Genomic DNA, 26,667 nt, shown 5'->3' with positions numbered 1-26,667 from the left:
CTGAAAGCAAGGAATATTAATGCATTTATCATCATGTGGGACTGGAAATAGACATATTCCAAGAAAGTCGCATCCTTGGAGGTGTGTGTCCACAAATGCACCTTCTTTTAATGTTTGGGGTTTCTTTTTAATTTTTGTGTTTTTGAGAGAGAAAGATGACGAGCGTAGGAGGGAGACAGAGAATCCGAAGCAGGCTCCAGGCTCTGAGCTGTCAGCACAGAGCCTGACGCGGGGCTCAAACCCACAAACCTTGAGATCATGACCTGAGCCGAAGTCGGACACTTAACTGACTGAGCCACCCAGGCGCCCCCACAAATGTACTCTCTTGATGTGTGCATCCGCATGGTTATTAATAGTCACTTGTGCTGAGTGAGCCAACAAAGATTCTCATTTTCCTCCCTTTTAAAAGCAAGCACATCTCCATCCACAGGCCGCTGCCTGGCCTCCTGCACATACTCCTTGAAATACCCAGCTCTCCAAGGCATTGGAGAGCAGCAGACCTGAGGTTGGCCATGCTACAGCTATCCAACCTGTAGTGCCTTTGATCTGCTATCCCTCTGTGTCTGTTGGGTTCCTGAAGACCGCTGGCGGGGGGGGGGGGGGGGGGGGGGGCTATGAATTTTGGACATCATTTTTCCAGCGAAGTTCAGGTGCACTTTTGTTAGCTGTGATGTTAGACCATAGGGGGGCAATCCCAGGAGTGTGGCTGTGTGTGCCAATGGTAAAAAGTGCCCTGTTTACTGTTTCCCATCAACCGCATCAAATAGGAGTAGTCGAAATCCCCTCCCTTTGAATCAGGGGGGACCTGTGTCTTCCCGGACCAGTTGGTTATTGCAAAAATGACACTGTGTAGACTTTTAAGACCTTGCACTTTCTTCCTGGTTTCTGCAGAGCACTCGTTTACGACATGCTCTCTCTTGAGATGTGGCTTATTAGTAAGTAGCCCTTGTTCCATAAGAGCCTCAGATCGCATGGTAAAAGTACATTTTAGTGATCTGTTCAACCCTCTGCCTAAGCGCATTTGAGCTGACAATCCCAGTACTAGGCTTATGAGTGGAATTGGCATCTTGTATGTAGACCATTGCCTACCTGTCTGAGTCTTTTCAGGCAGGGGCATACCCACCCATACTGTACCTTTGTCCAGATTTCTCCCCCCCCCCCTCAAAACTCCATGATCAAAGGTAACTGATGTCCACTATGGAAACTGAGACTGCCATGTCTATGGTCTGTGACAGAAAATCACCCATGCATTGCCAAGAAGGGCTCACCTATGGGGCTCTGGGTCTCTGTCACCACCCTCCTCTCTACCATCTCTCACCTCACCACCACCATCTCTACAACAAGGCTGTGCCTTCTCTAAGAAGCATCAGTAGGAAACTAAATCACCAAAAATTGTCAGCCCACTGGGACCTCCTCATGAGGGCAACGTGGCCAGTGGCCCAAAGGTGAAACATCACAGTACTCGTGAGCTTATGGGATCTGCCCATGAGCAAGATGTCACAAAAGGCCAGGACAGAGGGGTCTCCAGGGTGCTTGGGGCACTCCTGAAGCCAGGAAGGTGAAGCTGTCTGGTAACAGGGTCTCCGCAACCCAGGGCGTTTTAAGTCTTGCTCATGCTTACGAGCCTATAACCACTTACTACGTGAACAGGAGATAGATAGATATATACATACATATATATATATATATAGACCCTCGTATTCGTATGTGCAGCCAACATCTTCACATCCAATTGTGTCTGCTTGTGTAGAGCATAGGGACCTGCTTTTCCGTGACTGACGGAACAAAGTGCCAAATGCTTTCATGATATACAGTAGCTCATATTCGCTCTAATCCATGGCCCTTAAGTTATTTTTTCCTATCACTTTTGCTTCATTCTACTTTACCCATTTTTTAAAAACGCTCCTTGCCTGCAACACCATAACGAGGAACAGAATAGAAATGAAACACCAGTTTTCATCTTGAAGTACACAATTCTGGTGAGAAGAAAATCACCTCACACCGATTATAATAAGATCCTGAACCACGTGTACATGTTTGTTTTGTCACAGCAGACGACTCAGTAGCAGTGTCACTTGCTGATGCTGGTTTATAGATGATTTGAGGGAAATGATTACCTGTCAAGCTTATAATATCCATTTATATTGCGACTGCTTCACAGTGTGCGGTATAATCAACGTATAAGAATACTACATGTAGGGGCGCCTGGGTGGCTCAGTCGGTTAAGCGTCCGACTTCAGCCCAGGGCATGATCTCACAGCTTGTGGGTTCGAGCCCCGCATCAGGCTCTGTGCTGATGGCTCAGAGCCTGGAGCCTGCTTCGGATTCTGTGTCTCCTTCTCTCTCTGTCCCTCCCCCGCTCATGCTCTGCTTCTGTCTCTCTCAAAAATAAATAAACATTAAAAAATTTTGAAAAAACCAGAATACTACATGTATATTACATATGTAATATATTTACGTATATTTGTATACATATAGATGTATACAATCTATGTATGTAATACATATGTAATATATAGCATACTATATATATGTAATAGGTCTGTAATATATATAATATGTAATATTATAGTGTATTTATTATATAATATATAACATGTTACAATATATAATATTAATATATAAATAACGTAATACACAATATTATATATTATATATGACATACAATATACACTTATATATGTTACATATTGTGTGACAAATATACTATAATTACATATAATTGATAGGTGTATATATAAGACGTATGTATTTATAAAATTGACAGTATGTACCCTTGACAGGATGTGATGAAAATGGCACTGTATGTCTATGATCTTCTTCCCCAAAGCCATAACTCCCATTTAGTCATTGCAAAAACATCAAGCAAATTTCACTTGAAACGTATTCTTTTTTTAATGTTTATTTATTTTTGAAAGAGAGAGAGAGACAGAGCGTGAGTGGGGGAGGGGCAGAGAGAGAGGGCGACACAGAATGTGAATCGGGCTCCAGGCTCCGAGCTGTCAGCACAGAGCCCGACGCGGGGCTCGAGCTCACAAACCCTGAGATCATGACCTGAGCCCAAGTCAGGGCTTAACTGCCCAAGTCGCTTAACTGACTGAACCACGCAGGTGCCCCTCACTGCAAAGATACTCTAAAAATACCTGAATAATTGTCCTCAAAACATTTAAGATGATCAAAAACCAGGAAAGTCCGGGAAACTAACTAGAGATGACTGAGGTGTCATTAGGACTAAATGCAATATGATGTCCTGCATACGATCCTGGAGCAGAAAAGTTACATTAGGGAAAACCGATGAAATCCAAATACTGTAGGGAACTTGCTTAATAACAATATATTAAGTATCGATTCATTACAAAAGGAATTCGTAGCTCCTGTCTGAAATGCACTATTTTTTAGTGCCTAGCATATTAGATGAACATGGAAAACAGGAGCTTTTAGTTTCAGTTCTAGACAATGATTTCTAAAGGATGCTCATGGTTTTTAAAACAGAGCAGAAGAAAAAGAAGTAGGTAAGAAGTGTGAAAGAATAAGCAGATCTTTTTAAAAAAGCATCATGACCTTCTCTTGCAAAACCAATGCAAAGCACACCTGGAATTATCTTACCGTTTTCTGCGTTCACTCTCTGCTTTCCATGTTTCTCCTAAATCTTTGGAAACTAGTTTATCATGTCTCTCTTATCACTTGCTCTTCTTACTCAAAAACTAACCGGTGACTACAATACGCACATCAGCAGACAGGTGTGACCCATGTGTTTTTACATCGTTTGCACCAAGCACGTTCTGTTTAGTGTACTTAGAAACATGCATACTAGGAACACTCAGTGTCATGATTTGTGAAGTGCCAATGTGACCAAATATTTGACAATGTCAGGGTGATAGTTTGCTTTCCTCGTTTTTTCATAGTCCTATCTGGAAATACCTGTTCTCAAGGAAGCCGGTGATTAAGAGAAAAGGAAACACACCAACACAAGGGAATGCGTGATGTAGAATTTCCGTTTATCTGCAGGCCATCATGCATCAATGAAATAATACAAGTGAGCATCATAAAAACTATCTTCCACTCTACAGCAAGTCTTTGTCTTGCTCATGCAACGTCTGTAGTCTCATTCAGTACTAAATATCCGAAGGCGACCATGGTGTGTCATTTAAACAGAATATTTGTTTACATTTGTTCATAGAACTGTTGCTTTCGTTAGGTTTTAGTCTGCCCTGTTTGGTGCCTGGGATTGGAAACACGGCACTGGCACGGATCCTCACTTTTTCAGATCTGGCCCGGCCTTGGACCCGGGAATAGCCTCCTGTGACAAACGCAGTGCTGAGGATGCTTCGGGAATTCGAGATGCAGGGATGTGGTGAGGGAGACCTGGGCTCACATTTGGGACCCGCAGCTCAGCTTGGCCACCTGCATTTTCCCACATCCTCTTTGATAAACTTGCGCCTCAGCGGTGTCCTAGTCCAGCAAATATTCCCCTTGCTCACGAATGCGCCCCTAACTCTGGGAACCTTATCTTCTGGTTCTACTAAGGATGTCGTTAGGAACTCAGATATATTCCCTTTCTCTCAAAGGTGTGCTGGGGAAATTCTTCACAATCAGCCACATCCCTGTGGGGAAACCCTAATAGAAGAGACAACACTCTCTCTGAAGAGCCTTAAATATCGCAGACCCCCAGCAGTCTGCCTATGGATGGTCTTGTCGTTCCTTACATGCTAACATTTTCTCCACTAAAAAAAAAAATCACTCATTTTCATAACAAGATCCAAGTTAGTTTATATTACTTTTTTCCTCTCTAATGCAGATGGTGTCTCCTCTTTCTTCAATCGCAATAAAAACCTTAGGTTGCAAGTAACTTGAGAGTGTTTCACAAGATGAGCAAACATTTCTGATAAATTTTAACTTGATAAACGAGTGATGTCTTGTAATATGAGTAGCACGTGATGCCAAACATCACCCCATCACAACTGAGCCGATGGTTCTTCTCTCTCTCTTGCTGAGGGATTGTGGGTGATCATCTCCCATGCTCCGATGCTCAGTGTGTGGCAGAAATGAGTGATTTTTTAGAACGCTGGAAGGTGCTCACAACTGGAACTAGTGTATTTTTGTCACTTCCAAGCCCCTATGGACAGTCCTTTGCTTTTCCAGACAAGGGTAAGCCAAGGAATGCTTTGCTTCATTCTAGGTCAGGCTGCCTGTGGATATAGACCCTTTCCTCTGCTACCTTATTGCCAGTTCCATTAAATACAGTACATGACAAGAGTTTATCAATATTATTCTGTAGTCAACATCCGTGTGAGCGTTTACAGTGGCCCCCATGCGGAAAGAGATTCCATTGAGCCAATAGATAGCAGTGACTCTGTTAGTAATAGTGAAAGCCGCCTACACAATAACCCTCCTCTTTCCTGTCTCCTTCACACCAGCCATGAAGGTTTTCAAAGGGAAGTGCAGGTTAACTTGTTTATTTTTCTTTATATTTTGTATTTTCTTTATTATTTTGTATTATGTTACAGGATTGTAATCCTTTTTATAGGACTATTTTTTGCATTGTGGATTGAATCATCTAAGTCTCCATGATTTCCTGTGGGGAAATTTGCGTTGATATATAAGTGCTTTGCATTACAAGCATGTTTCGGGACAACTTATGGTCACAAACCTAGGTTTTACTGTAGATATTTCTATCAAAATGCGAGTGAGTGTGGATACTGACTATAATTTAGTGGATTTGGTCTTTGGGGGAAGTAACTGCTCCTTTTGAAAGGGAAAAACCAAACCAAGAAGCAAATAGCAAAAAGGTTCTGTCCTGCATAATCAAGAGAACCTGACATTCGGTGCTCTAATTGGCAAACAAAACAAGCAAATCCCACACCAAACCAAACTGAATCCAAGCCATCAGTTACAACATAACTTCACTGAATGAAGCTAGGAAGGTGCCCTTCAAGAGAAAAACCTGGTAAGCCATAAAAAGCTCCCTGCCTGGACCCCACCAGACACCAGCTATGGAAGGTCCAGGGAGATTAAACACCACTGGAAAACATGACAGATAACATTCACAGGAAGCTATTATCACAATAAAAGCAAAAGCGACAATTAAAACTGTTCAGCTACAGCAAATACTCCCAATAGTACCTAACACAGTAGAGAAAAGCTAACACAGGGTAAATTATTAATGAAAGATCATTAATCAAGTGTTTCCTGATCAGGAGTGCCTCCAAAGAAAACAACATCAGCACCTTTACCTGTTTTCATCATTTGCCTGTTTTTTTTGTTTGTTTGCTCGCTGATGCAACGTGTCCATGATGTTGACTTTCTGCACATCACGTGTTTTTCAACTGTCCTCCTCTCTTCGTATCCACTCCCATAAGCTGTGGATAAATTGATCCTTGCTTATCTTTTGGATTCCTGAAATTAAAGATTTTGGTTCTAAGCTTTCACTTTCCTTTGTCACATTTTGCGGATTACTTGATAATCTCATGCTCTCTGGTGAATCTTTCATTATGCTTTGGACGTTTTTAAACACGTCAGGCTGGATTTTTATACTCTTTGGTAGAATTCTATGATAATCCCCGTATAGTTTGGCTTTGGGGTCCCGAATCCTTGCTTTGCGTTTGTCATCCAAAGGGGCTTCTTCTCTTGGGTTTTGGTGACTCCTTCTGTGATCTCCTGTTTGATTCACCATAATCCGTGGCATCTGCCCACCAAAGGAGAGTTGCTTTCCTCCAGAGACATTTGCTGTTTCTTCTGCAAGGACCAGGCATAAATACTGACCTCAGGTCAACGTAGCTCCTACCAAGAATCCAGAACTCCTACACAATGCTTGGGTCATGCTCCCTCATTGTGGTGGAGGGGCCCCAGCTTGAAACTCCTGACCCCGTCTCTAGTGTTAGCTATCATCCCAGCAAACAAACCAAAGCTCCAAGCCCTTGACTTTGCCCACCACCTACATTTTTTGTTGTAACTCATTGGATTTTGTGTTTCTGTCTTGCTGCTGTTTTGGTGTAACATTATTTTTGGTTCTTGGAATTGTCTTTCTTTTTAAAAATGTTTATTTTACTGTGGGAGGAACACTCACCAAGAGATCTGCCGTGTTAACAAACTTTTACGTGTACGAGGCAGTATTGTTGGCAATACCGTAAATGTTGTCCAGTAGATTTGTAGAACTTACACACCTTGCTTAACTAAAACCTCATGCCCATGGATTCATGACTCCCCATATGCCCCTGTCTCCAGCCCCTGGCAACCACTGTTCCTCTCTTGGGTACCATGACTCTCACTATTTTGGTTCCCACATGAAGTCAGATCACGCAATATTTGTCTTTCTGTGACTGGCTTATTTCACTTAGCATAATGTCCTCAAGGTCATCATGCATTGTTGCCTCAGAGCAGAATTTCCTTCTTTTTTAAAGGCCAAACACCGTTCCATTGTATGTATATAACAGCTTGTCTTTATCTGTTTGTCTGCCACTGTCTGTCTTGGTTGTTTCCACACCTCGGCTGTTGTGAATAGCATTGCCAACAACAGGACTATGCAACTATCTGTCCAAGATCCTGATTTCAGTTCCTCTGCATAAATACCTTGGGGTTTTGTTTTGCATGTTGGGAAATTCATCCGTTGCTAAAGGGCATGGGTATAGAAATTTATGCAAGGTCCAGTTTTTCTGTATTAGAGGCCTCTTTAGGGAATCCACTTTTGTACCCTTACATAGGTCCTCCAAGATGCCACTCAAAGTGCTGTGCGGATCATGTTATTCCCTGGTCTTGCTCTGCTTCTAGAATGTAAGTTAAACTCCTTGACATGACATACAACAGGCTCTGTGATTTGTCCCTTTCATATATTTTCTGGACTATCACTTGCCCCTCCCTCCACATGCACACCAGACTCCAAGCATGTTGGATGATGTCGAATGCCCGTAATGTACATTCCACATCAACGTGTCTTACTTAAGCTACTGCTTCTCTTTAGCAGTGTTTTCCATCTCTGTCGAGCTTCAGTACAGAAGCTTCAAACCCGTTCCTTCTATCTTGTGTGCATATGATGAATCCCATTTGTTGTCCTCTCTTAAAACTTGCTGCGGCCACATGATTGAGCTCTAGCCATAGACATGTGGATGAACACTACTTACGAGACTAATGAAGAAGTATCTCCACTGTCTTTCTACACATGCTTTCTCTTTCGTTACCTGTGAGGTGAAACTGTGATCACTAGGTCTGTTTTCTGGAGGTGGGGCTATACACATCTAAAAAATGAATGGCAAGGGGGTGCCTGGGTGGCTCAGTTGATTAAGCATCCAACTCTTGGTTTCAGCTGAGGTCGTGATCCCATGGTTTTCTAAGTTTGAGTCCCGTGTTGGGCTCTGTACTGACAGCACGGAGCCTGCTTAGGATTCTCTCTTTCTCTCTCTCTCTCTCTCTCTCTCTCTCTCTCTCTCTCTCTCCCTGCTCCTCCCCCACTTGGCCTCTCTTTCAAAATAAATAAACTTTAAAATAGATAAATAAAATAAAAACTGGGTGCTATGTATTTAAGATGGAATTTCCTGAAGAATCATCCTATTACTGTGTCTTCTGGGTGCAGTAATTCTGGTGAGTATCAGTGAGGCCATCACACTTCAAAAGCATCACACTGGTCTCACTGTGGAGAAGAGAAGAGAAGAAATTTGTAGAGAGCAGGCTTCTGTGTATTGACACAATATTTACAAAGAGTAAGGAAGGGTGTCTTTGATGTGAGGAACAGTCCAGCTGAATTACGTTCACTTCTGAAGAAAACTGTTACTTCCTTTCAACTAAAAGATGACCAACTGGTTGATAAAACACCTCTTTGGACATCCCTGGAATTGTATACTTTATGTTAATCATCAATAGTCCAAAGGTGATTTTCACAGCATATTTTCTGGAGAACAACTCTGTGGAAATTCCATAATGACGGAGACATTCCTGAGCCTCACAGATTATACTAACTTCACAATTGCCCAGTGCCACTTGCCGTGTTATTTTGAAATGTCCCTTTTTGTGTTAACTTCTTCCCCTGTGAAACAGGTACTTCTGTCTATTGAGGTGAGCCAGTAGGCAAGTCGGGAACTTAAAATCCTAGTCCTACGGAGCAGTAAGTGACCTTAAAAATTACTCCCCTTGTGTTCTATCACACATTTATAAAAAAAAAAAACGAAATTAATAGAGAAAGACATTAGATGCTTCACCCTGTGTCACCCGCACATAAAAGGCTGCGTGTGGCACGTAATCCCGTGACTTCTGATGCACGGCCGTTGCTTGGCCTACGAAACTACATTCGATGAGTCACATTTAAATCAGTCACCTACAGTAGATGACGTACAAATGCTCAATTATCAGTGGTATAAACATTTATTTTCCAAATACAGCACCCAGAGGATTCTCCCCAAAGGCAAGTTCATCTGCTTGGGAACGTTGTGTGATCTGCCTGCCTCACTTCACATCGCGATGCTCCTGAACTCTCAGTCCCAAAGTTGATTACTCGTCTCATCTTTGCAGCTTCAGCTGATTAAAAAATGAACTTTTGCCGCCTAGCTTGCGTCCCAGCACTTGTGGAGAACGTTCAGTCAACAGTGATCACAACCTGACACTTAGTGCAGCTCAGGAATGGTTTTCTGTGCAAGTTTCCATGTCACTGGAGCTTGACAGAAGCACTTTCTGATGTTAGAATCTATTCACATCAGAAAGGTAGATTTCTTCTCTAGGTTGGATTGTACCTCCTTCTGTGACAGGAGCTCGGTCATCTGTGCCCACGGCAGGATCAGACGTTGAATAAGCATCCTGGGCCATAACACTCTGGGCTCACAAACGCTTTTCCAAGACCTGTTTTCTTACAAAGGCTCATTTTAATTATTTCCAAATGAAAATCCTGATGTCATAAAGGATGGTGTCATGGCAAATTAAATAAGCTGCAGGAGAGACCCAGCTTTCGAGAAATGTCAGCATTCCCTGAAGTAGTTCTTTTTCTTTACCTAGAAGGAAGGGGTGATGAACATGGATCAATATTTATTGAGTATGGTGTTAGTTTACTAGGGCCTGCAATAAGAAAATACCACCAATGGGGCGACTCTAATAACACATATTTACCGTCTTCCTGTCCTGGAGGCTAGGGGATCAAGATCCAGGCAGGGTTCAGGCTGGTTTCTCCTGAGGCCTCTCCCTTCGGCACGTAGACACCATGTTCTCCCTGGGTCCTCATGCGGTCGTCCGTCTGTGCGTGTCTGTGTCCTGATCTCTTCTTGTAAGGACACCTATCATACGGAATTAGGGTTCACCCCTAATGACCTCAGTTTACCTTTATGACCTCTTTACTTTTTTAAAGTTTATTTAGTTTGAGAAAGAAAGAGCATGAGCAGGGGAAGCAGACAGAGAGGGAGAGAGAGAATCCCAAGCAGACTCCTCACTGTCAGGGCACAGCCCGATGCAGGGCTAGAACCCACAAGCCATGAGATCACGACCTGGGCTGAAGCCAAGAGTCAGACCCTTAACCAGCTTAGCCACCCAGGCGCCCCTAATGACTTCTTGAAAGGCCATATCTCCAAATACAGCTACGTTTTGAGGTATTGGAGGAATCAGGGAGTTAACCTAATGCGTTTTGGGTGACACAGTTCAGCCCATTACAAGTACCTGCCCACCTATATTGGTTGGTGTGTCCTAAGTACATTTAGATGCTCCAGATAGGACAGTAAAAGTAAACAGAAGACAGGACACCTTGCTGATGAAACCTGCAGTCTAGTGAGGGGCATTGGAGGTCAACAAACCATATGAAGACCAGAGGAGTTACAAGCAGTGCAGTATAGAAAATAAAGTGAGAGTGTCTGATCATGAGTAATGGAGCACAGGGCTGAAAAAATCCATCAGTTGGTTAGAAGATACAGTGTCTGAGAATGAGATATCAGAGCTGAGCCCCGAAGGAAGGGCAAAGTCCTAGCAGAGGACTATAGTCGACAAAGGAAAAATAATTTAGGGAAAACACGGAAAAAAATCTTTGGATGGGAATGGAAACTTCAAGGAATGGGAACTTCAAGGAATAAATGAGGCCAAGAAGATACGATAAGGGTGGAGACTGGGGAAGTACACTGCTATCATCATTTCAGGGCTAATAAGGCATGCGATGAGTTTGGAATTTTTTTAAGTGTTAGGTGAAGGCATTCAGGGTTTTAAGTAGGGGGTGTCATGCTCTGATATATATTTTGAAATTATCTTTCCAGCCGTTGTATGGGAAATAGAATGTTGAGCTCAGGGTGAGTGACAGCGATGGAATGTTGTTATCAGGGATGTACAAGGCTACTTGGCTGATCAATCAACTGGATGATAGTGATATTTACTAGAAGGGAAAAAAAAAAACAACAAGGGAAATGACTCTTTATGAAAGGTAGGGAAAACAATCTGGACTTCCATTTTGAAAGATAATTGTGAGTTAATGATGTCAGATACAAGTTTTAGTGTGTAACAGTGGATTTGATATTTCATAATGTATCAGAGTTCAACTTTATTGCGTCATGTGATTCAAAGGTCACAATATTGAATGACCTCAGTTCTTGTCTTTTGGCAACTGTTCTCAAAAATGGTACTACAGTCCATTTTTATTTTCTATACAAAGGTGAACAGCATTAAAACCTGAGAGAACATATAATCTTTACAAATGTCTATGAAAATACTGACATCTGAATGTAAGACAATGATATCGAAATTCAAAATGGAAGCCAAAATTGGAATTGGATCTCTACTTGTTTTTTATTTTTTAGTTGTATACTGCAGGTTTTATTTTTGTTTATTATTGAAATATATTTGGAATAGAATGTGTAAATTTAGCATGTGCAACATATTGACTTGATACATTTATTTATAGTAATATGACTTCCATTTTTTTTTTTTTTTTTTTACAGTTAGCTCCTGTAACCTTTACACTTACCACATTAATCTGCCTTGGTTTGGAATTATAAATTTTTCTCTTATACTTTTCTTCAGTTTCTGGTATTGAAAGACACATGAGCACATCATGCTGTGATAACAGATGTTTTCAAGATGTTTAATTCCTTTTCTTTAATGTTTATTTGTTCTGAGAGAGAAAGGAAGCACAAGTGGGGGAGAGGCAAAGGGAGAGAGAGAAAAAAAAAGAGAATCCCAAGCAAGTTCTGCATGATCAACACAAGAGCCCAACATGGGGCTCGAGCTCATGAACCATGAGATCATGACCAGAGCTGAAATCAGAATGAGATGCTTAACCAACTGAGTGAGCCAGGGGACCCAAGATATTTAATTCTTACAACATTTAAAATTTGTGCCTCAGCCAAAATATGCTAATACTGGCTTTAACCTATTTTTTTTTTTTTTTTTTTTTTGGAAGCCCGAGAAGCACTTTGGGAACTGGAAACACCCATTAGACATCCCTTGAACTGGGGACTCCATTCATTCATTGATTCATTCACATGTTCAGCAGATATTTAATGAACACCAACTATACCCATTAGTAAGTTAATGCAATCATAATTTAACAACAATAATAATATTGTAGTTGGAGTGCCTGGGTGGGTCAGTGGGTTGAGCATCTGACTCTTGATTTCTACTCGGGTCAGGATCCCAAAGCCATGAGATCAAGCCGTGCATCGCGCTCTGTGCTGAGTGTGGAGCCTGCTTAAGATTCTCTCTGTCCCTCTGGTCCTCTCCCTCACTTGTGTTCTCAATGAATGAATGAATGAGTGAATGAATGAATACCATTGTAGTCACTGCAATAAATCTGAGAATCTCAAAACACGTTTTGCTTTTTTGACCTCTGCACAATCCTTTTTCAATCAATAGGATTGTAGAATTCCTAAGGCTACACACATAATTCTCCACCTCATACAGTGTCCAGTACGTTGCAGATGCTACATAGTGTGTGATGAATTGAGTGGTTCCCCTAATGCTCAATAGTCTTGGGATTGTCTTTATAATGATTCTCTTTATGAATGTGTTAGAACTGTGCCATTCTAACATGATCTGTACCAAGAAGATTTCGTTTAAAAAATGTTCATTTGAAGAAAGTTGTTTATCTAAGCAATCTGTATTAGTCATTGGGATCTACCATAATTTTCATGGAATGGATTTTGTCAGCATCCCATATAAAATACAAGAGTCCGCCAGTTTTTCAACATCTGACTCATTTATTTTCTTAACTCTTTTTTTAATGTTTAATTTACTTATTTTTGAGAGAGAGTACACAAGCAGGGCAGAGAGGCAGAAAGAGAGAGAGAATCTAAAGCAGGCTGTCAGGACAGAGCCCCACACAGGGCTTGTACCCATAAACCCTGAGATCATGACCTGAGCCACAGATGGACGCTCAACCAACTGAGCCACCCAGGCACCCCTGAGTCATTTTTTAAAAATGTTTACAGCAAACAAATGTAAGAAGTGGATTTTCTCCCTAAATATGCCTGTAAGATTGGAATCTTAAAAATAAACATCAGTTTCAAGTTTTTTCCAGCTAATTCTCAGAATGAAATATAAGTGTTCCCTGACTCTACAGTTATACTTGAAAGAGAGAAAACAATCTTAAAGTCTCTTATTTAAAGAAACCTCATTTTAACGTAGCACAGAGAACGCTTCTCGTACTGCCACAATGCTAAATCGATGACCTTGGGCAAGTCCTTTTCTTTGAAATGCCTCATTTTCCTAGAAAATAAGATGATCTCAGTGGTTGATTCCAGTACGATGAAACCACGCTTCATGCAGAAGGGGAATAAACCTAATGGACCCCGTGAAACAGTATTTATTTCAGGAACTAAAAGCAGCTGAGCGTGAAGACAATGTTCTTGCGTTCACATTTTATATCTGGACGCACAGGGACCTGTCAATTCCAGAAATCTGGAAGCTAATGAAACAATACCTGTGTAGCATTGCTGATTCTTCCGTTTAATTAGTACATTAAAATATTCATTTGAGGAAGAGTTAACCTACTTTGTTTAATAGGTCATTCTTTCAACACAGGTGGTTGTTTTTGTTTTGTTTTTTGTATTTTCATTTTTAGCGACTGAGTTTATAGAGAGAGAGCATATTGGCAAGTAGCATCCGTTGGTTGAGTGCCTATATAATAAGGAATGTTACAATGAAGTAGATGTCAAGACTCTTTATTTCCATAACTTGCCCTAGAGTCAAATCATCCATCGATTTTTTAAATAAAATTATCCTTTATAAAAATAAATCTTAAATTCCCATCTCAAATATGGAAGTCTCTGTGTAGAAGACACATAAATTTCTTACAAGACTAATTTATCCACGCGTCAGGTTGCAATGTTCTCTATAACTGAGTGCGTGCTTACCTACGACACAATTGCTGATGATGACCTCATCCATTCTGGAAGATCAGCCTCATGGCTTTTAAGGATACATCCATAAAGCTCTGGATTCATATACTAAGGCACATAGAAAGATAATGTATGGCGTTACGCCAAGGACAGGGCACAGTCCTTGAGATGTATTCTAATTGATTGACAAGAACTAAATATGCCAAAACTGATAACTATAGTTAGCAAGATTATCACTCCTAGTATTTAAAATAAGCTTATATACATATTTTCTCCATGAGAAATTCAGAAAAGTTTCTTCTGGTTGCAAGTCTGTTGACGTTTGAATTCAAATATCATTCTACATCTGTACATTGCTGTTATTCAGTAGGGATGTTAATTACCTGTTCTACATTTTTCCAAAAAAAAAGGTTCCTGTTGTATATTCCAAACTTCCTACTCATTCATTCTTGCCAGCTCCTGAATCCAACATGTACTACCATCTTCCTGCACAAATTAAGACTTCATCAATGCATGGGGTTTTAGGAGTGTGTCCGTGTGCGCGCATGGTTTAACCTTGGGCGCACGTCCTGAATTTATAAACAGTTCTATGTTTAATCTTCCGTTGTTTCGAGTGGGTGATTTCTCTCAAGCCATTGAAGCACCGTTTCGTTTTTATCCTGAAATAAGGCAGGTAGACAGACTGAGCTACTTCCCCCTAATTTTCTCTCTGAACTTTTGAAAGATACTCACCCAACCTCCTCCCAACCAGAGTCACGTCCTGTGCATTATGCAACCCCTATTATTGTTTTTTTTTATTTTATTTTTTAATTTTTTAACGTTTATTTATTTTTGAGACAGAGAGAGACAGAGCATGAATGGGGGAGGGTCAGAGAGAGGGAGACACAGAATCTGAAACAGGCTCCGGGCTCTGAGCTGTCAGCACAGGGGCCCGATGCGGGGCTCGAACTCACGGACCGCGAGATCATGACCTGAGCCGAAGTCGGCGCTCAACCGACTGAGCCACCCAGGCGCCCCCCCCATTATTGTTTTAAGTGAAGAGTGAGTGGGGCCCCCCGGGTGGCTTGGTCGGTTGAGCATCTGACTTCGGCTCAGGTCGTGATCTCACGGTTCGTGAGTTCGAGTCCTGCATGGGGCTCTGTGCTGATGGCTCGGAGCCTGGAGCCTGCTTGGGATTCTGTGTCTCCCTCCCTCTCTGCCCCTCCCCTGTGTAGGCTCTGTCTCTCTCTGTTTTAAAAAATAAATAAAAACATTAAGTGAAGAGTGAGCATTCTGAATGAACTTATTAGCAAATGCACTTTAAGCAAACGTACGTGGTATTCTGTAGGACAGCGGTGTGGCTAAACAAATAACCTATAATTCCAAATGCTTGGCATTCACTCTTGTGCATTTCTTAGGATGCTGTCCGTCCTTCCCCTAGTTAATGCTTACCCAACAAATTTGCCCTCAGATTTGATGCATCTTTCTGGGCACAGCCTTGCCAAGTCTGTTTAATATTCTCCTTCTCTTGTTTGCAGTATTTTATTTATTTGTTTGTATATACCTCGCTGCTTTAATATAACGCACTAGGACAGTGGTTTCTCAGACTTTAGGTAAGAATGTTACAGAAAGTTAGTTGAAACACAGGTTCCTGCAAAATCACCCGAATCAAAAGGTCTGGGGTGGGGTCCATACGTTTTAATTCCTAGTACATTTCTAGGTTTATTCGTTGACCAAACCGAAAACCCTCCTTGGATTAGCGTGGCACTATTACAGAATGAGGGTGGGTCACACATAACCTACTGAAAGTTGCATTCCTAGAGAATATTACTGTGGCAAGTGTAAATATTATTCTTTTATTCAGCTACGTGAATAGGGAGAGCTTGTTAAATATACGGACACAGAGTAGAAGTCAGCTTTAGTTGGCCAACTTGTTGTTTTTACTCACATTGTTATTTCCATATGTTTGGCTTATGATAGAGGGGAAGCCTTTACAATAAATTTAGGGACATGTTATTTTGTCATGACGTGTAGAAGGGGCAGTCAAGTACAAAAAAGACAATATGCTAAAAAAATACTGTGTCTTGATTCCATCACATCTTTTCTAAATAAGACTTTCAAGTTATTAAAACAAGAACAAGATGGAAACTTTATGACTTTGTTATTCCAGTTGTGATTCTGTAGGGCAAAGAAAGTCATTTCTGCATCTCCTTAGGCGTTCTTTTTCAAAAGTCATTTTCTTAACCTTTTTGGGAAGCTAAGAATTTTGATATGACATATATGTAGACTTGGGGCATGACATTAAAAAAAAAAAAGAGGATATTCACCCATTTGGAAGGTTTCAAAGGCTATAAAATACAGGATGTATTTCCGTATTGTATTTTTGATAACCTAGAGTATCTGATTTTTTTTCATTAATATTAACTTTTCTCCACTACCAATATTTGGAGACACAGTTACTGAAATCTACTCTTCAGGGATTTAAATAAGGAAAAATAACTGAACAGGGGCACCTGGGTGGCTCAGTCGGTGAAGCGAGTGACACTTGATTTCAGCTTAGGCCATGATATCACGGTTCATGGGTTCAAGCCCTGCATCAGGGTCTGTGCTGACAGCTCAGAGCCTGGAGCCTGCTTCGGATTCTGTGTCTCCCCCTCTCTCTGCCCCTCCCCTGCTCGCTCTCTCTCTCTCTCTCAAAAATAAATAAACATTTAAAAAAAGGAATAAATAAACTTTGAAACAGTAATTGAGCATTCCTATAGTCCAACATCATACATGTCAAGTAAATAAACACCAGAAGTCACAATGTCCCAATTTGTGTGGTTTGGCACTTGGCCACGTCCATGCTTCCTGGATGTTCGGCTGTAGGAAGAAGTTGACCCCCCAGTTCCAGGTATCTCCTGGATCGGCACACACACGACACAGACACAGGCACGCATGTACCACCTTTTGGCTCATCTACTGGTAACTGCCTGTGCTGAATTTATTTTCAGTCAAAGGAAAGTTTTGGTCAACTCTATGTTTGAAGTAAATTCCCTAAGCAGACACTGTGGGGAGCATGGGGTAGAGGAGGATGCACTCCTCACGGGTTTTGTGTACGTGGCTGGAGTATGTGGTGGTTCTCTGTTTCCTGTATGCATTTTCAGTATATTCAATTACTGATTTCTCAGGAAGCTGTCAGCGGCACATCAGTGTCTGTAAACCTCGATAATCAAATGACAATGGAAATTAGAACCTGATCATATTACAAAGGACCGTAGACGGAGGGGCTTAAACAATGGAAATATATTTTCTCACAGTCCAGCAGGCTGGGAGTCCGAGATCCAGGCATGGCCAAGGCTCGTTCCTCCTCAGGCCTCTCTCCTTGGCATGTGGACACCATTTTCTCCCCGTGTCCTCACGTGGTCATCCCTCTGTGCATGTCTATGTCCTTCTGTCCTGTTCTCTTTTTAAATAAGTTTAAATTTTAATTCCAGTGTAGTTAACATACAGTGTTACATTAGTTTCAAGTGTACAAGGTAGTGATTCTCATCTCCTCTTAGAAGGATAACAGTCCTGTTGGCTGAGTGACCTCGTTGTAAGTTAATCACCTCTGTGAAGACCCCCATCTCCAAATAGAGACCTGCTGTGAGGTCCTGGTGGCAAGGGCTTCCACACAGAATTTGTGCGGACCCAGTTCAGCCTATAATACTGTAAAATCTCAACAATTTCTGGAGTTAAAACAATGCAGGGAAAATTGACCAAGGATCAAATCTTCAGTCCTCCATGTAATTAGAAGAAAAAGCTAAGGAACCACTTGCTACATATTGTGTTCAACATAAGAAGAGGAAAAGAGGAGGGGGGAGGACCTGCTAAGGGTGGAGGCAGAGAATAAGCTTGTCCATGCGTGACCACCTCCACTAGGGATCGTCCCCAGGAGTGAATTCTCCATGGCTAAGCCTCTCCATGGCTGAGCCTCTCCATGGCTGAGCCTCTCCATGGCTGAGCCTCTCCAGGAGTGAATGTCTCCAAGGGCAAGCCTCTCCATGGGCGAGCTTCTCCATGGGTGAACATCTCCATGGGTGAACATCTCCACGGATGAATGTCTCCATGAGTAAGCATCTCTACAAGGGAGCACCTCCACTAGGGAGCATCTCCATCAGTGAATGTCTCCATGGGCGAGCCTCTCCATGCCCATTCTTAATTCATAATAAGAATTTGGTATTGCACATATCTCTTTAAGCCCGAATGTACTGTATTTATTCTATTAAATACTGGTTGAAGCTCATTTTATTTTCCTGAGGTGTGGACTGGATCTCTGAACTTTGGCCCGGCCATTGGAGTAAGTGGGGCATCCTGAGTGCTGATCTCTTAGATGGTGAACACCTGTGTATCATGGCTAGCGGATACATGTGCTCTGCCTGTTACAATGGGAATGGCCATTCCCTAGAAGTTCCCGTGTCTACTGCTGTTTGAAACTTAATGGGATGGCACGCTCTAGATCTTGCGTACTGTGTTCACAGCTTCCCAACTGAGCTCACCATCTGATGGTTTGTCCAAGCGCTACACTGACACCATGACCCTCTGGGTTGACCATGTCTCAGCTGCTGCCCCATCTTGGATGACCGTGATGCCCCATCTGTAATGACTGTGATCCTACTGTAAGGAAATAGCAGCCCTTCTCCTCAGTTTCATGGGTAATGGTGCTGTGATGGTAGGCACTTCCCCTCAATTATGACTCGAGGCATTGTAGACTGTCTGTGTATAAATCTCAGTGAGGTGTGCACACTTCTTTCCTTGTGGTAGATAAGATGCTTCCTTGGGACGTTTTTCTTGACCATTATAGTAAAAATACCCATCGTCCCTTCCGCTGATGGTTTAGACCTTTTTCTCCCTCTCATTTAGACACCTCTGTGGCTTTTCTGTTTAAGCCTAATCTGAATTATCTCTGATGGGATGTTGATCCTATGATAGCCATGCTTTCCTGGGTAGTTGTATGTAAAGTGGATATTTATGTGTTTTTAAAATTAAACACACAGGCTTAGGATACATGCATATGTGCACAGACACACAGGTACAGGATACATGTGTAATCAATTTATTTAATCATTCAGAAATCCTGTGACACCAAACAGGACCTGAATGGTGATGGACAGAGACGAGATGGGAAAGGCGAACATGTTTATGAATAGAGAAAATGATGTGAGGCAGAAAGAAGGAACATACTCTTCATGCCGTTGATCCTGATTCCATGGGGAAGACCGTGTTCCTGGTTCTCAGGGATGCAGCTACAGGTGCATAAAACAGGGGAGGAGGTTGAGTTGATCAACGTGGACTGTATGAGCCTCAGGAAGTACAACATCAAGGGTTCGGAGGACGTTTAGTTGACCCAGTGCACCAATCCCACAGGGAACATCATACTCTCCATCCCCACGATATGGGGGGGACCCACTGGAATTTTTTCAGGGATGTGTGTGTGATGGGACTTTTCATAATCAGGACCCCTTCCAACACTTTCATGATTTCAGAATGAATGTTCATGGGGATGGCACATCAAACATGATTTTACAGGATCTTTGATGGACTTACACTCTGGTCTTCTGATTGCAAAAGCTCTCTGGCCTCAGGACATTATATTCAGCATGAAAGCTAATATTTCTGTTTGACCTTTCTTTCGCCCCTTTCTTCCCAACAACAGTGACAAATGGCATGTGTTAGCCTAGAGCACAATCGTAATTTGAGGCTCGTATTACTTTAAAGGTTTAACAATCACACTTTAAGGAAATCACGTTCTGCCAGAAAATGCACATTGAACGCTTGTGTCATTGGCGTGGTAGGAGGGCCTCTGAGGTGGCTGTTGCAATTATGCAAAATTAAACACGGGATGAGCGGGAATAGTGGACATGGAGTGGTGACGCATTCGGACAGCCCTCAAGTCAGAACTGACTGGAAAACTCATTTTTCCTGTCATCCCCACCAGCATCTGGCTTTCCTGCTTCTCTCTGAATGGCTGTCACTGGCATGATTCTTGTGAAATAATGCTTTATCCCCCAAACTGCTTTTTAGCATTAATCACCTCAACTGGTTTGCAATCTTGGGGTAAAAAAAGTAACCTCATGTAACATAAAAAAGTTCTCTAGTGACATAATTACCGAGTTGACATAGCAGCACTGATAACACGTCATTCTTACTTACAGTGTTCAGGACGGGTTGGTGCCCCTCTCATTTTTAGGACACTTCTCTGGGGAAAGACAAATACAAAAGGTGAATAAAGGAGCAACCCATCATGGCCATTTCCCAATATTTGTAAGGATTTCTTCTTTTAAATAATGGATTTTATGAAAGATAATTCATGGAAGAGAAAATGTAAAACGAATCAGTTTTTTTTTCCAGATAGCATATTTACAGATCAGGTGAGAGATATGTTCAGGAAAAAAAAATATATATATATATATAGTCACATTACCAGTTTTGCTCATATCTATAAGATTTTCTTCGGGAATATTGTTTTCTCTCATCAACTCCCTGAACTTTGCAAAGTCGTTGTCATCAGGATGAAGTCTTCTGCCTGAAAATCACCGTGCATAAAGCAGAAATTGCCCATTAGAACCTGTAAGAATTTTTGCATGCAGAACGAGGAGAATGAATGGGGAAATCAAGTCTTTAACTCAGTCTCCAACAGTTGCCACTGACTTTGTCCCAGTGTCAGCTGCCTGACCTAAGTGGGTAGGAGCCGTTCACTGCTTTCCCCCTGTGTATCCCATGCAGTGCCCAGCATCAGCAGCGGGACTCCAGGAAAACAGCAGGAAATCCATGAATTGGGGGCCTAATCCATCAAGAATATCCAGCCTACCCCATCTCTGCCTACACCTCAGACTCTGGCTCTGACATGCACCCCTGGTCTGGGCCCAAAGAAAATGCAAGCACGGTTCTCACCTTCCCAACCATAGCCCTGTCACACGGTAATGGGAGACAGCTTCCTTTTTTATGAAAACCAGAGTTTTCAAATGCCTTTTTCCAACTTGAAACCTAGTATCTCAGAGCTGAAACACCCCTCTCAAGCCCCTGGGGGTGGAAATCGTTGATGTTCACAATAGTGCATTGAAAGGATTAAACAGGAGGAAGGTTTTTTGTTGTTTTTAAGTTTGTGCTCTGAGGCTGAAGAGTCTATTTGAAAAATTGTCATCAAATGAAGGAATTGGGGTCAACCCGAAGATAGCCGTGGCTTGAAATGAGTTGACTTGTTAGCAGATAATTTCTAATCAAACTAATTTTTTTTTGCACAAATGGGAATTATTCTTAAATGTCTTACGATCTGGTACCTCCAACCTCTACTGATTTTCACACTGAGAATGCTGACAGTGGAAATATTACACGGCCATGACCATCGTCAGGAAGATATACGTACCAAGCAATACAAACGCTTGTGCGGTGTTTCTTCTGGTGTTCATGTTGATTACGATAGAATGTGAATTGGCAGAAAAAATATTTAAAATATTCTGATTCGTATCTGTGAGTGAGACAAAAAATATATATGTAAAATGTATATAAACTGTAGCCTTGCCTTAGTGAATGTATTGGAGATTGGCTCTACCATGGCCTATTAGCATATTGGTAAAAACATTCTCATATTGGTCCCTCCGATGACGCAGCAAATGCTAACATTGCTTATGACATGGAGACAAGGCCCGTAAGGAACTTTTTCTTATCGCCCCATTCTTCCAAAATTTAACATTTCACCCCTTCCAGTCTTACTAAAGTGTTTTCTGAAACACGTGTTCCAGTGGAGGCAACTTTTTTTGAACAACACGACTTGTTATATGGCATATTATGAAATACAAATTTAAAATCTCTTCCTATTTTCCTTATCCTGCCAATGGAGATGATTTCTCTTTAAGACCAAAATTCAGTTGCCCTTTAAAACCCTGCATGACTGTGTGCTGAGTGCCTATCCTACACTAGGCAATCTTCTGAGCCATTCGCGTCCGCCCCCTTAATCTAGGTGTATTACCCAACAAATTTCTGGCTGCCATGAACATATGCATTTTTATTAATATGGTTTTACTTGTGAGGATACACACGTTCAGATCCCGCCTGCAGGGGCACCTTCCACTCTGGCTCTGCCCATCCACCCTGGCACATATACAAGAAAACGAATAAGCATTGACCAACCTAGCGTCATCACCAAACCTTCTAATATCCGTTCTCTCTTCTGCTCTCAACGTACACAATGCCTTATTGGAACCACTCATCAGGATTTTATTTGAAACTATGCCACTTTGTGTTTCCCATTCAAATAGCCTTAGTCAGCCCCAGCCAGAGACCAAGTGGCAGCTGAAACAACTTCAGAGTTGCATGGACCTAAATCTTGCACAGGCCTGCTCTTAGGTCCAAGAGTCTTGGGTTATGTTGGAACAATTTAAATAAGAGTTTATACATCTCTTCAGATTGTTAGTAACCAAATGTTTTAATGATAATGTTATAAAGAAGGGCTTCGCTTGGATTGCTCAGTCAGTTGAGCATCTAACTTCTGCTCAGGTCATGATCTCACGGCTCATGAGTTCAAGCCCTACATCAGGCTCTGTGTTGACAGCTCAGAGCCTGCAGCCTGCTTCGAATTTTGTGTCTCCCTCTCTCTGTGTCCCTCCCCTGCTCGTGCTTGGCTCTCTCTCTCTCTCTCCCTCTCTCAAAGATAAATAAACATTAAAAATTTTTTTTAAATGAAGGGCTTTGCAGGAAATCTCACTAAATAGGTTTATATAGGTAGTGCAGGTTATGGAAGCAATGAAGTTAAATCTGTCTTCTGAGCCTCCGGGGTGTTTTCAAGGCCACTGCTGGTATTCTGCTTGTCAGTGTGACACCTCACTTTCTCCAGAACAGAGCTGGGTAGGTTACAATTCCTAGTTCCCAAAGAGCTGTTACAGTACGTGCAGCTCATTCTCCCTTCTCAAGTTGTCCAAATCTAAGTTAGAAGGGGTTACCAAAAGGGAGAACATTAAAAAAAAGATGATAGAGGACGTTGATGGCTCAGGCAAAGGAAAAAATAATGTAAAGCTAAGAAGAGTGAAAACATAACTTAAAAAATCTGGGAACATAAGTTACTGAGGAATATGCGTAGGGTCGAATGCCAGGCCTATAATTCACTTTGTTTGCATATATTTTACTTTTTGCCAAGTCGTTGTGCTGTTTCTTATCTTAGATGAGGGCTGTAACCACAGACTTACACATCACAATTTTAATCAGATATTTAGACATTAGGCCATTTACAATTTGGAGTGTTGTTTAGGGTAATTAGGAAGAGTTTAGAATCTAAGTGTTAGCCGACATCCCCATTGCTTTTAACAGAAGCTGAGGTTACGAACAAATGTGCCTGGTGATTAAAATCACTCCGATTTCCTTGGATTGTAGGTTAATCTCCCAAGAATGGAATGCAGTAAGATGTTTTAAGATGATGTTTAAAGAAGTATTCTCTTAAAGCAAAATGAGATTGATATGTAAACTGAGGATAGACCTATTATATTTAGTTCCTAAGGCCATTTAAATTATCTTGAAACATTCTCATATACTCAAGAACTTTATGAAATAAACATCCTGAGCACTTATCAATGATTTAATAATACTCAAAATTGGAAGGGGTCACCGATGTCCTATGACTTAACTGTGCACGACAAGATAAAGGGGTTGGATAGATAATTTAGGGGAGTGTGCCTGGTCACATTTCCAATGATTAGTTGAACTAGAATTCAGGCAGACTAGAGTTCCAGAAAGAAGTGGAGACTAAGATTTTGACCTTAATATCTCAGTAAAATACTTCTACTTACAACCAATATTGATAAACTTGTCACGCCCAATGGTTCCCACGGCAGACTTTTCTGTGCACAGTCCGTTCGTCCTTAAAAACAAAATGTCTTCGAGTGAGTCGATGAAAACAAACTTTGAACCACAATTAACATTCTCTTTGTCTCAACTGCACAAGAATCTGAATGAGGCATCATTTCAGTGCCTGTAAACAACGTGCCAAACGAGACAAACGTGTCTCTTTTTAGTTCTCATTCTTCAAAGTATGTGCCTGTGTTTATGTGTGTGTGAGCAGTGGAGACTGAAAGATTCTTGCATTCTACTTATAGCTTTAGAAACTAGGTCTTCAGAAACAGACTTCATTCAGTTTCTTACAATCCCCTGTCACCACCCCTTGCAAGTTTTCTCATTTCTTTATACTGAGAACTTTCTGAACTATCATAAGCTATCATCAGTTTCCCCAAGCAGCTCCATCCGAACTCAGAAAGGTAGAAATTAGCATGATACTTCCCACCTGCAATGTAAATAGATGTTTTAATCTTACAGGCCATGGATCTGTTTGCATGATTTGGTGCTTTCAGATGCCCTATATTCCTGTGATTTCAGGGATACCTCCTGCTTCATTTTGTTATCCTAGGAGTCGTCTACTGGAAGTCAAATGTTGGTGTGGAAATCATTGTTAGTTCCAGGTGAATTCATCAGCATGTGTGATTGCTGGTGTTTTCGATTTGGCAATACACTTCAACTATGCGATCATTTGTCATTTTCTGGTGCCCTCTTTCCACCGCATCTTTCCTCTTAGTAAAGAATTTCATGCATGATATTATTACTCTATAGATCTGTATCTGGCTCTGGTTTGAACAATGGAAGTAAAAAAGTGTCTTCATCGTCTGTTACTCTTGAGTTCTTAATAAAATGCCTGCAGGAAAGTGAGCATCTTATAAATAATATTTGAAGCAGCAAAGGCTTTGGTGAATTTAATAATGATTAAACATTGCTACTTGGGAGTTCTTCAGGGTAGAGAATGATTGAGGCCAGTGTCGGGAACCCTATGGTCACAGGAGGTCCCTGAGAATCATCTCATTAAAGCAAGAAGGGTGTACTGAATTTCTTAAGAACTCAGAGTCTCACTTTTCAACATCACTGAGGTATTTCACTGCAAACATGCAACTCAGATGCCCTCTCAGGGTCATCAGATCAGGCCTTTTCATTCTGTGCTATTCTTACATGACAGAAATATTGAAGACGACTGTGCCATTTGTTATGTCCACATGAACTTTGCGCATATAACCGGGGAATGGGTCGTTGCTTATCTTGTCAACGTTGGTGGCTGCGACCAAAAGCGTGTTCCATTCTCCTGAAAGCTAAAAGCAAAGTTTCCATCAGAAACGTTGGTCCAATTCTTTTGATGGCCTCCAACATCATCCAGCATGGGTTTCCCTCCTCTTTTACATCAGCAGTGAGCTACCTAACTTTAAAGAACAAAAGCAAGATTTATAAAATACTGAGAAACCCAAGTCTGCAGCAGAACTAAAAATTCACATAGTCCTGAAATAGCACACTCGTTCTTATCAAATGCAAGAGCTCAAACCCAACAGCTCTTTGGCTGACGCACCTTCTCTTTTATAAGTACGGGGGAAGCAGCCAGTTAGTAGACCAGAGCAGACATGTACAAAAGAAATGTGTTAGGAGGTGATGAACAGAGGGATTCCGAGTTTCCAGGTGCATGGCTAGGCTTAGATGCACATAAATTTGGATATGCATAGAAAACCCCCCGAAAGACACACACACACACACACACACACACACACACACACACACAGAGGCACACACATGAAGACGTCCATGTCAGGTTAGCCTTTTTCTGGTACCTGTGTAAGGTTGTCTTGTAAAGGTGGGCGGCCATCCGGTAAAGGTAGGTGGCCGTCCGGTAGAGGTAGGCGGCCGTCCGGTAAAGGTAGGCGGCCATCCGGTAGAGGTAGGCGGCCGTCCGGTAGAGGTAGGCGGCCGTCCGGTAGAGGTAGGTGGCCGTCCGGTAGAGGTAGGCGGCTGTCCGGTAGAGGTAGGTGTCCGTCCGGTAGAGGTAGACGGCTGTCCGGTAATGGTAGGCGGCCGTCCGGTAAAGGTAGGCGGCCGTCCGGTAAAGGTAGGCGGCTGCCACAAACCAGAACGACTCCAAGAAGTAAGAGTAGAATCTTCATCTTTCTAACACCTCTTGGTTTCTCCTCTGGAGGAAGCTCAGAATCAATTACCTGCTGGTGAGAATCTTGACCTCTTTATATAGTAAACATCTGTGAATGTGGCAATGTTTATCTACTTGTCATTTTTCACAAGAAACCATTGTGCAACGCTGAAAATAAACATTCTGTTGGCAGCAATGTATCCCAAAGGTCTCTCAGACCTGCGGCATGTTAGTCGTTTCTTCCATCAACCCCTCCAAAGGACATTCAGAAGGTAGGCTTGCCTACAGGGTCGTTTGGATCAAGCCTGCATACCTCATGTCACACTGAGACTCATTCACTCATTCTTGGAGGGGGGAGTGCGGGGAACAAACCTGTCCTTCCCTTTCTCTCAGATGAGTTTCAAGGAAATCACCTTCTTTCCCCAGCAAACTGCACCCTTTTCC

At 41.9% G+C, this 26,667-nt stretch overlaps 1 protein-coding gene and 1 long non-coding RNA gene across 4 annotated transcripts in view; one reads left to right on the top strand and one right to left on the bottom strand.

Annotated features, from left to right (window-relative positions):
• The window catches only part of LOC128773868 (uncharacterized), a 48,387-nt gene extending 22,094 nt beyond the window's left edge, over positions 1–26,293 (top strand). Inside the window, exons 2-3 of one of the 2 annotated variants that reach the window (XR_008418354.1) lie at positions 26,024–26,107; positions 26,192–26,293. This is a non-coding gene — a long non-coding RNA (uncharacterized LOC128773868). Of the gene's footprint in view, positions 1–25,981; positions 26,108–26,191 lie in introns of both variants that reach the window. The other variant, XR_008418353.1, reaches the window with a different exon arrangement.
• LOC109256180 (odorant-binding protein-like) lies at positions 19,285–26,293 on the bottom strand. Of its 2 annotated transcripts, XM_053891887.1 has the most exons (8): positions 26,192–26,293; positions 25,913–26,107; positions 25,269–25,405; positions 24,065–24,135; positions 21,652–21,753; positions 20,710–20,811; positions 20,439–20,484; positions 19,285–19,531 (listed from the first exon to the last, which is right to left on the bottom strand). In XM_053891887.1, the coding sequence occupies exons 1-7, from the start codon at positions 26,240–26,242 to the stop codon at positions 20,444–20,446; spliced, it is 699 nt and encodes a 232-aa protein (XP_053747862.1). In that variant the 5' UTR covers positions 26,243–26,293; the 3' UTR covers positions 19,285–19,531; positions 20,439–20,443. The 2 variants fall into 2 exon arrangements, with proteins under 2 accessions (XP_053747862.1, XP_053747863.1); XM_053891888.1 differs by lacking the exons at positions 25,269–25,405; positions 26,192–26,293 and having other exon boundaries at positions 25,913–26,013.
• Positions 26,294–26,667: the final 374 nt, after the last annotated feature.

Source organism: Panthera pardus, unplaced genomic scaffold (assembly GCF_024362965.1).
Source record: "Panthera pardus isolate Hobbes unplaced genomic scaffold, ASM2436296v1 HiC_scaffold_27, whole genome shotgun sequence".
In the NCBI taxonomy this organism is placed as follows: domain Eukaryota; kingdom Metazoa; phylum Chordata; class Mammalia; order Carnivora; family Felidae; genus Panthera; species Panthera pardus.
This window is presented reverse-complemented; position numbering and strand designations above follow the sequence as displayed.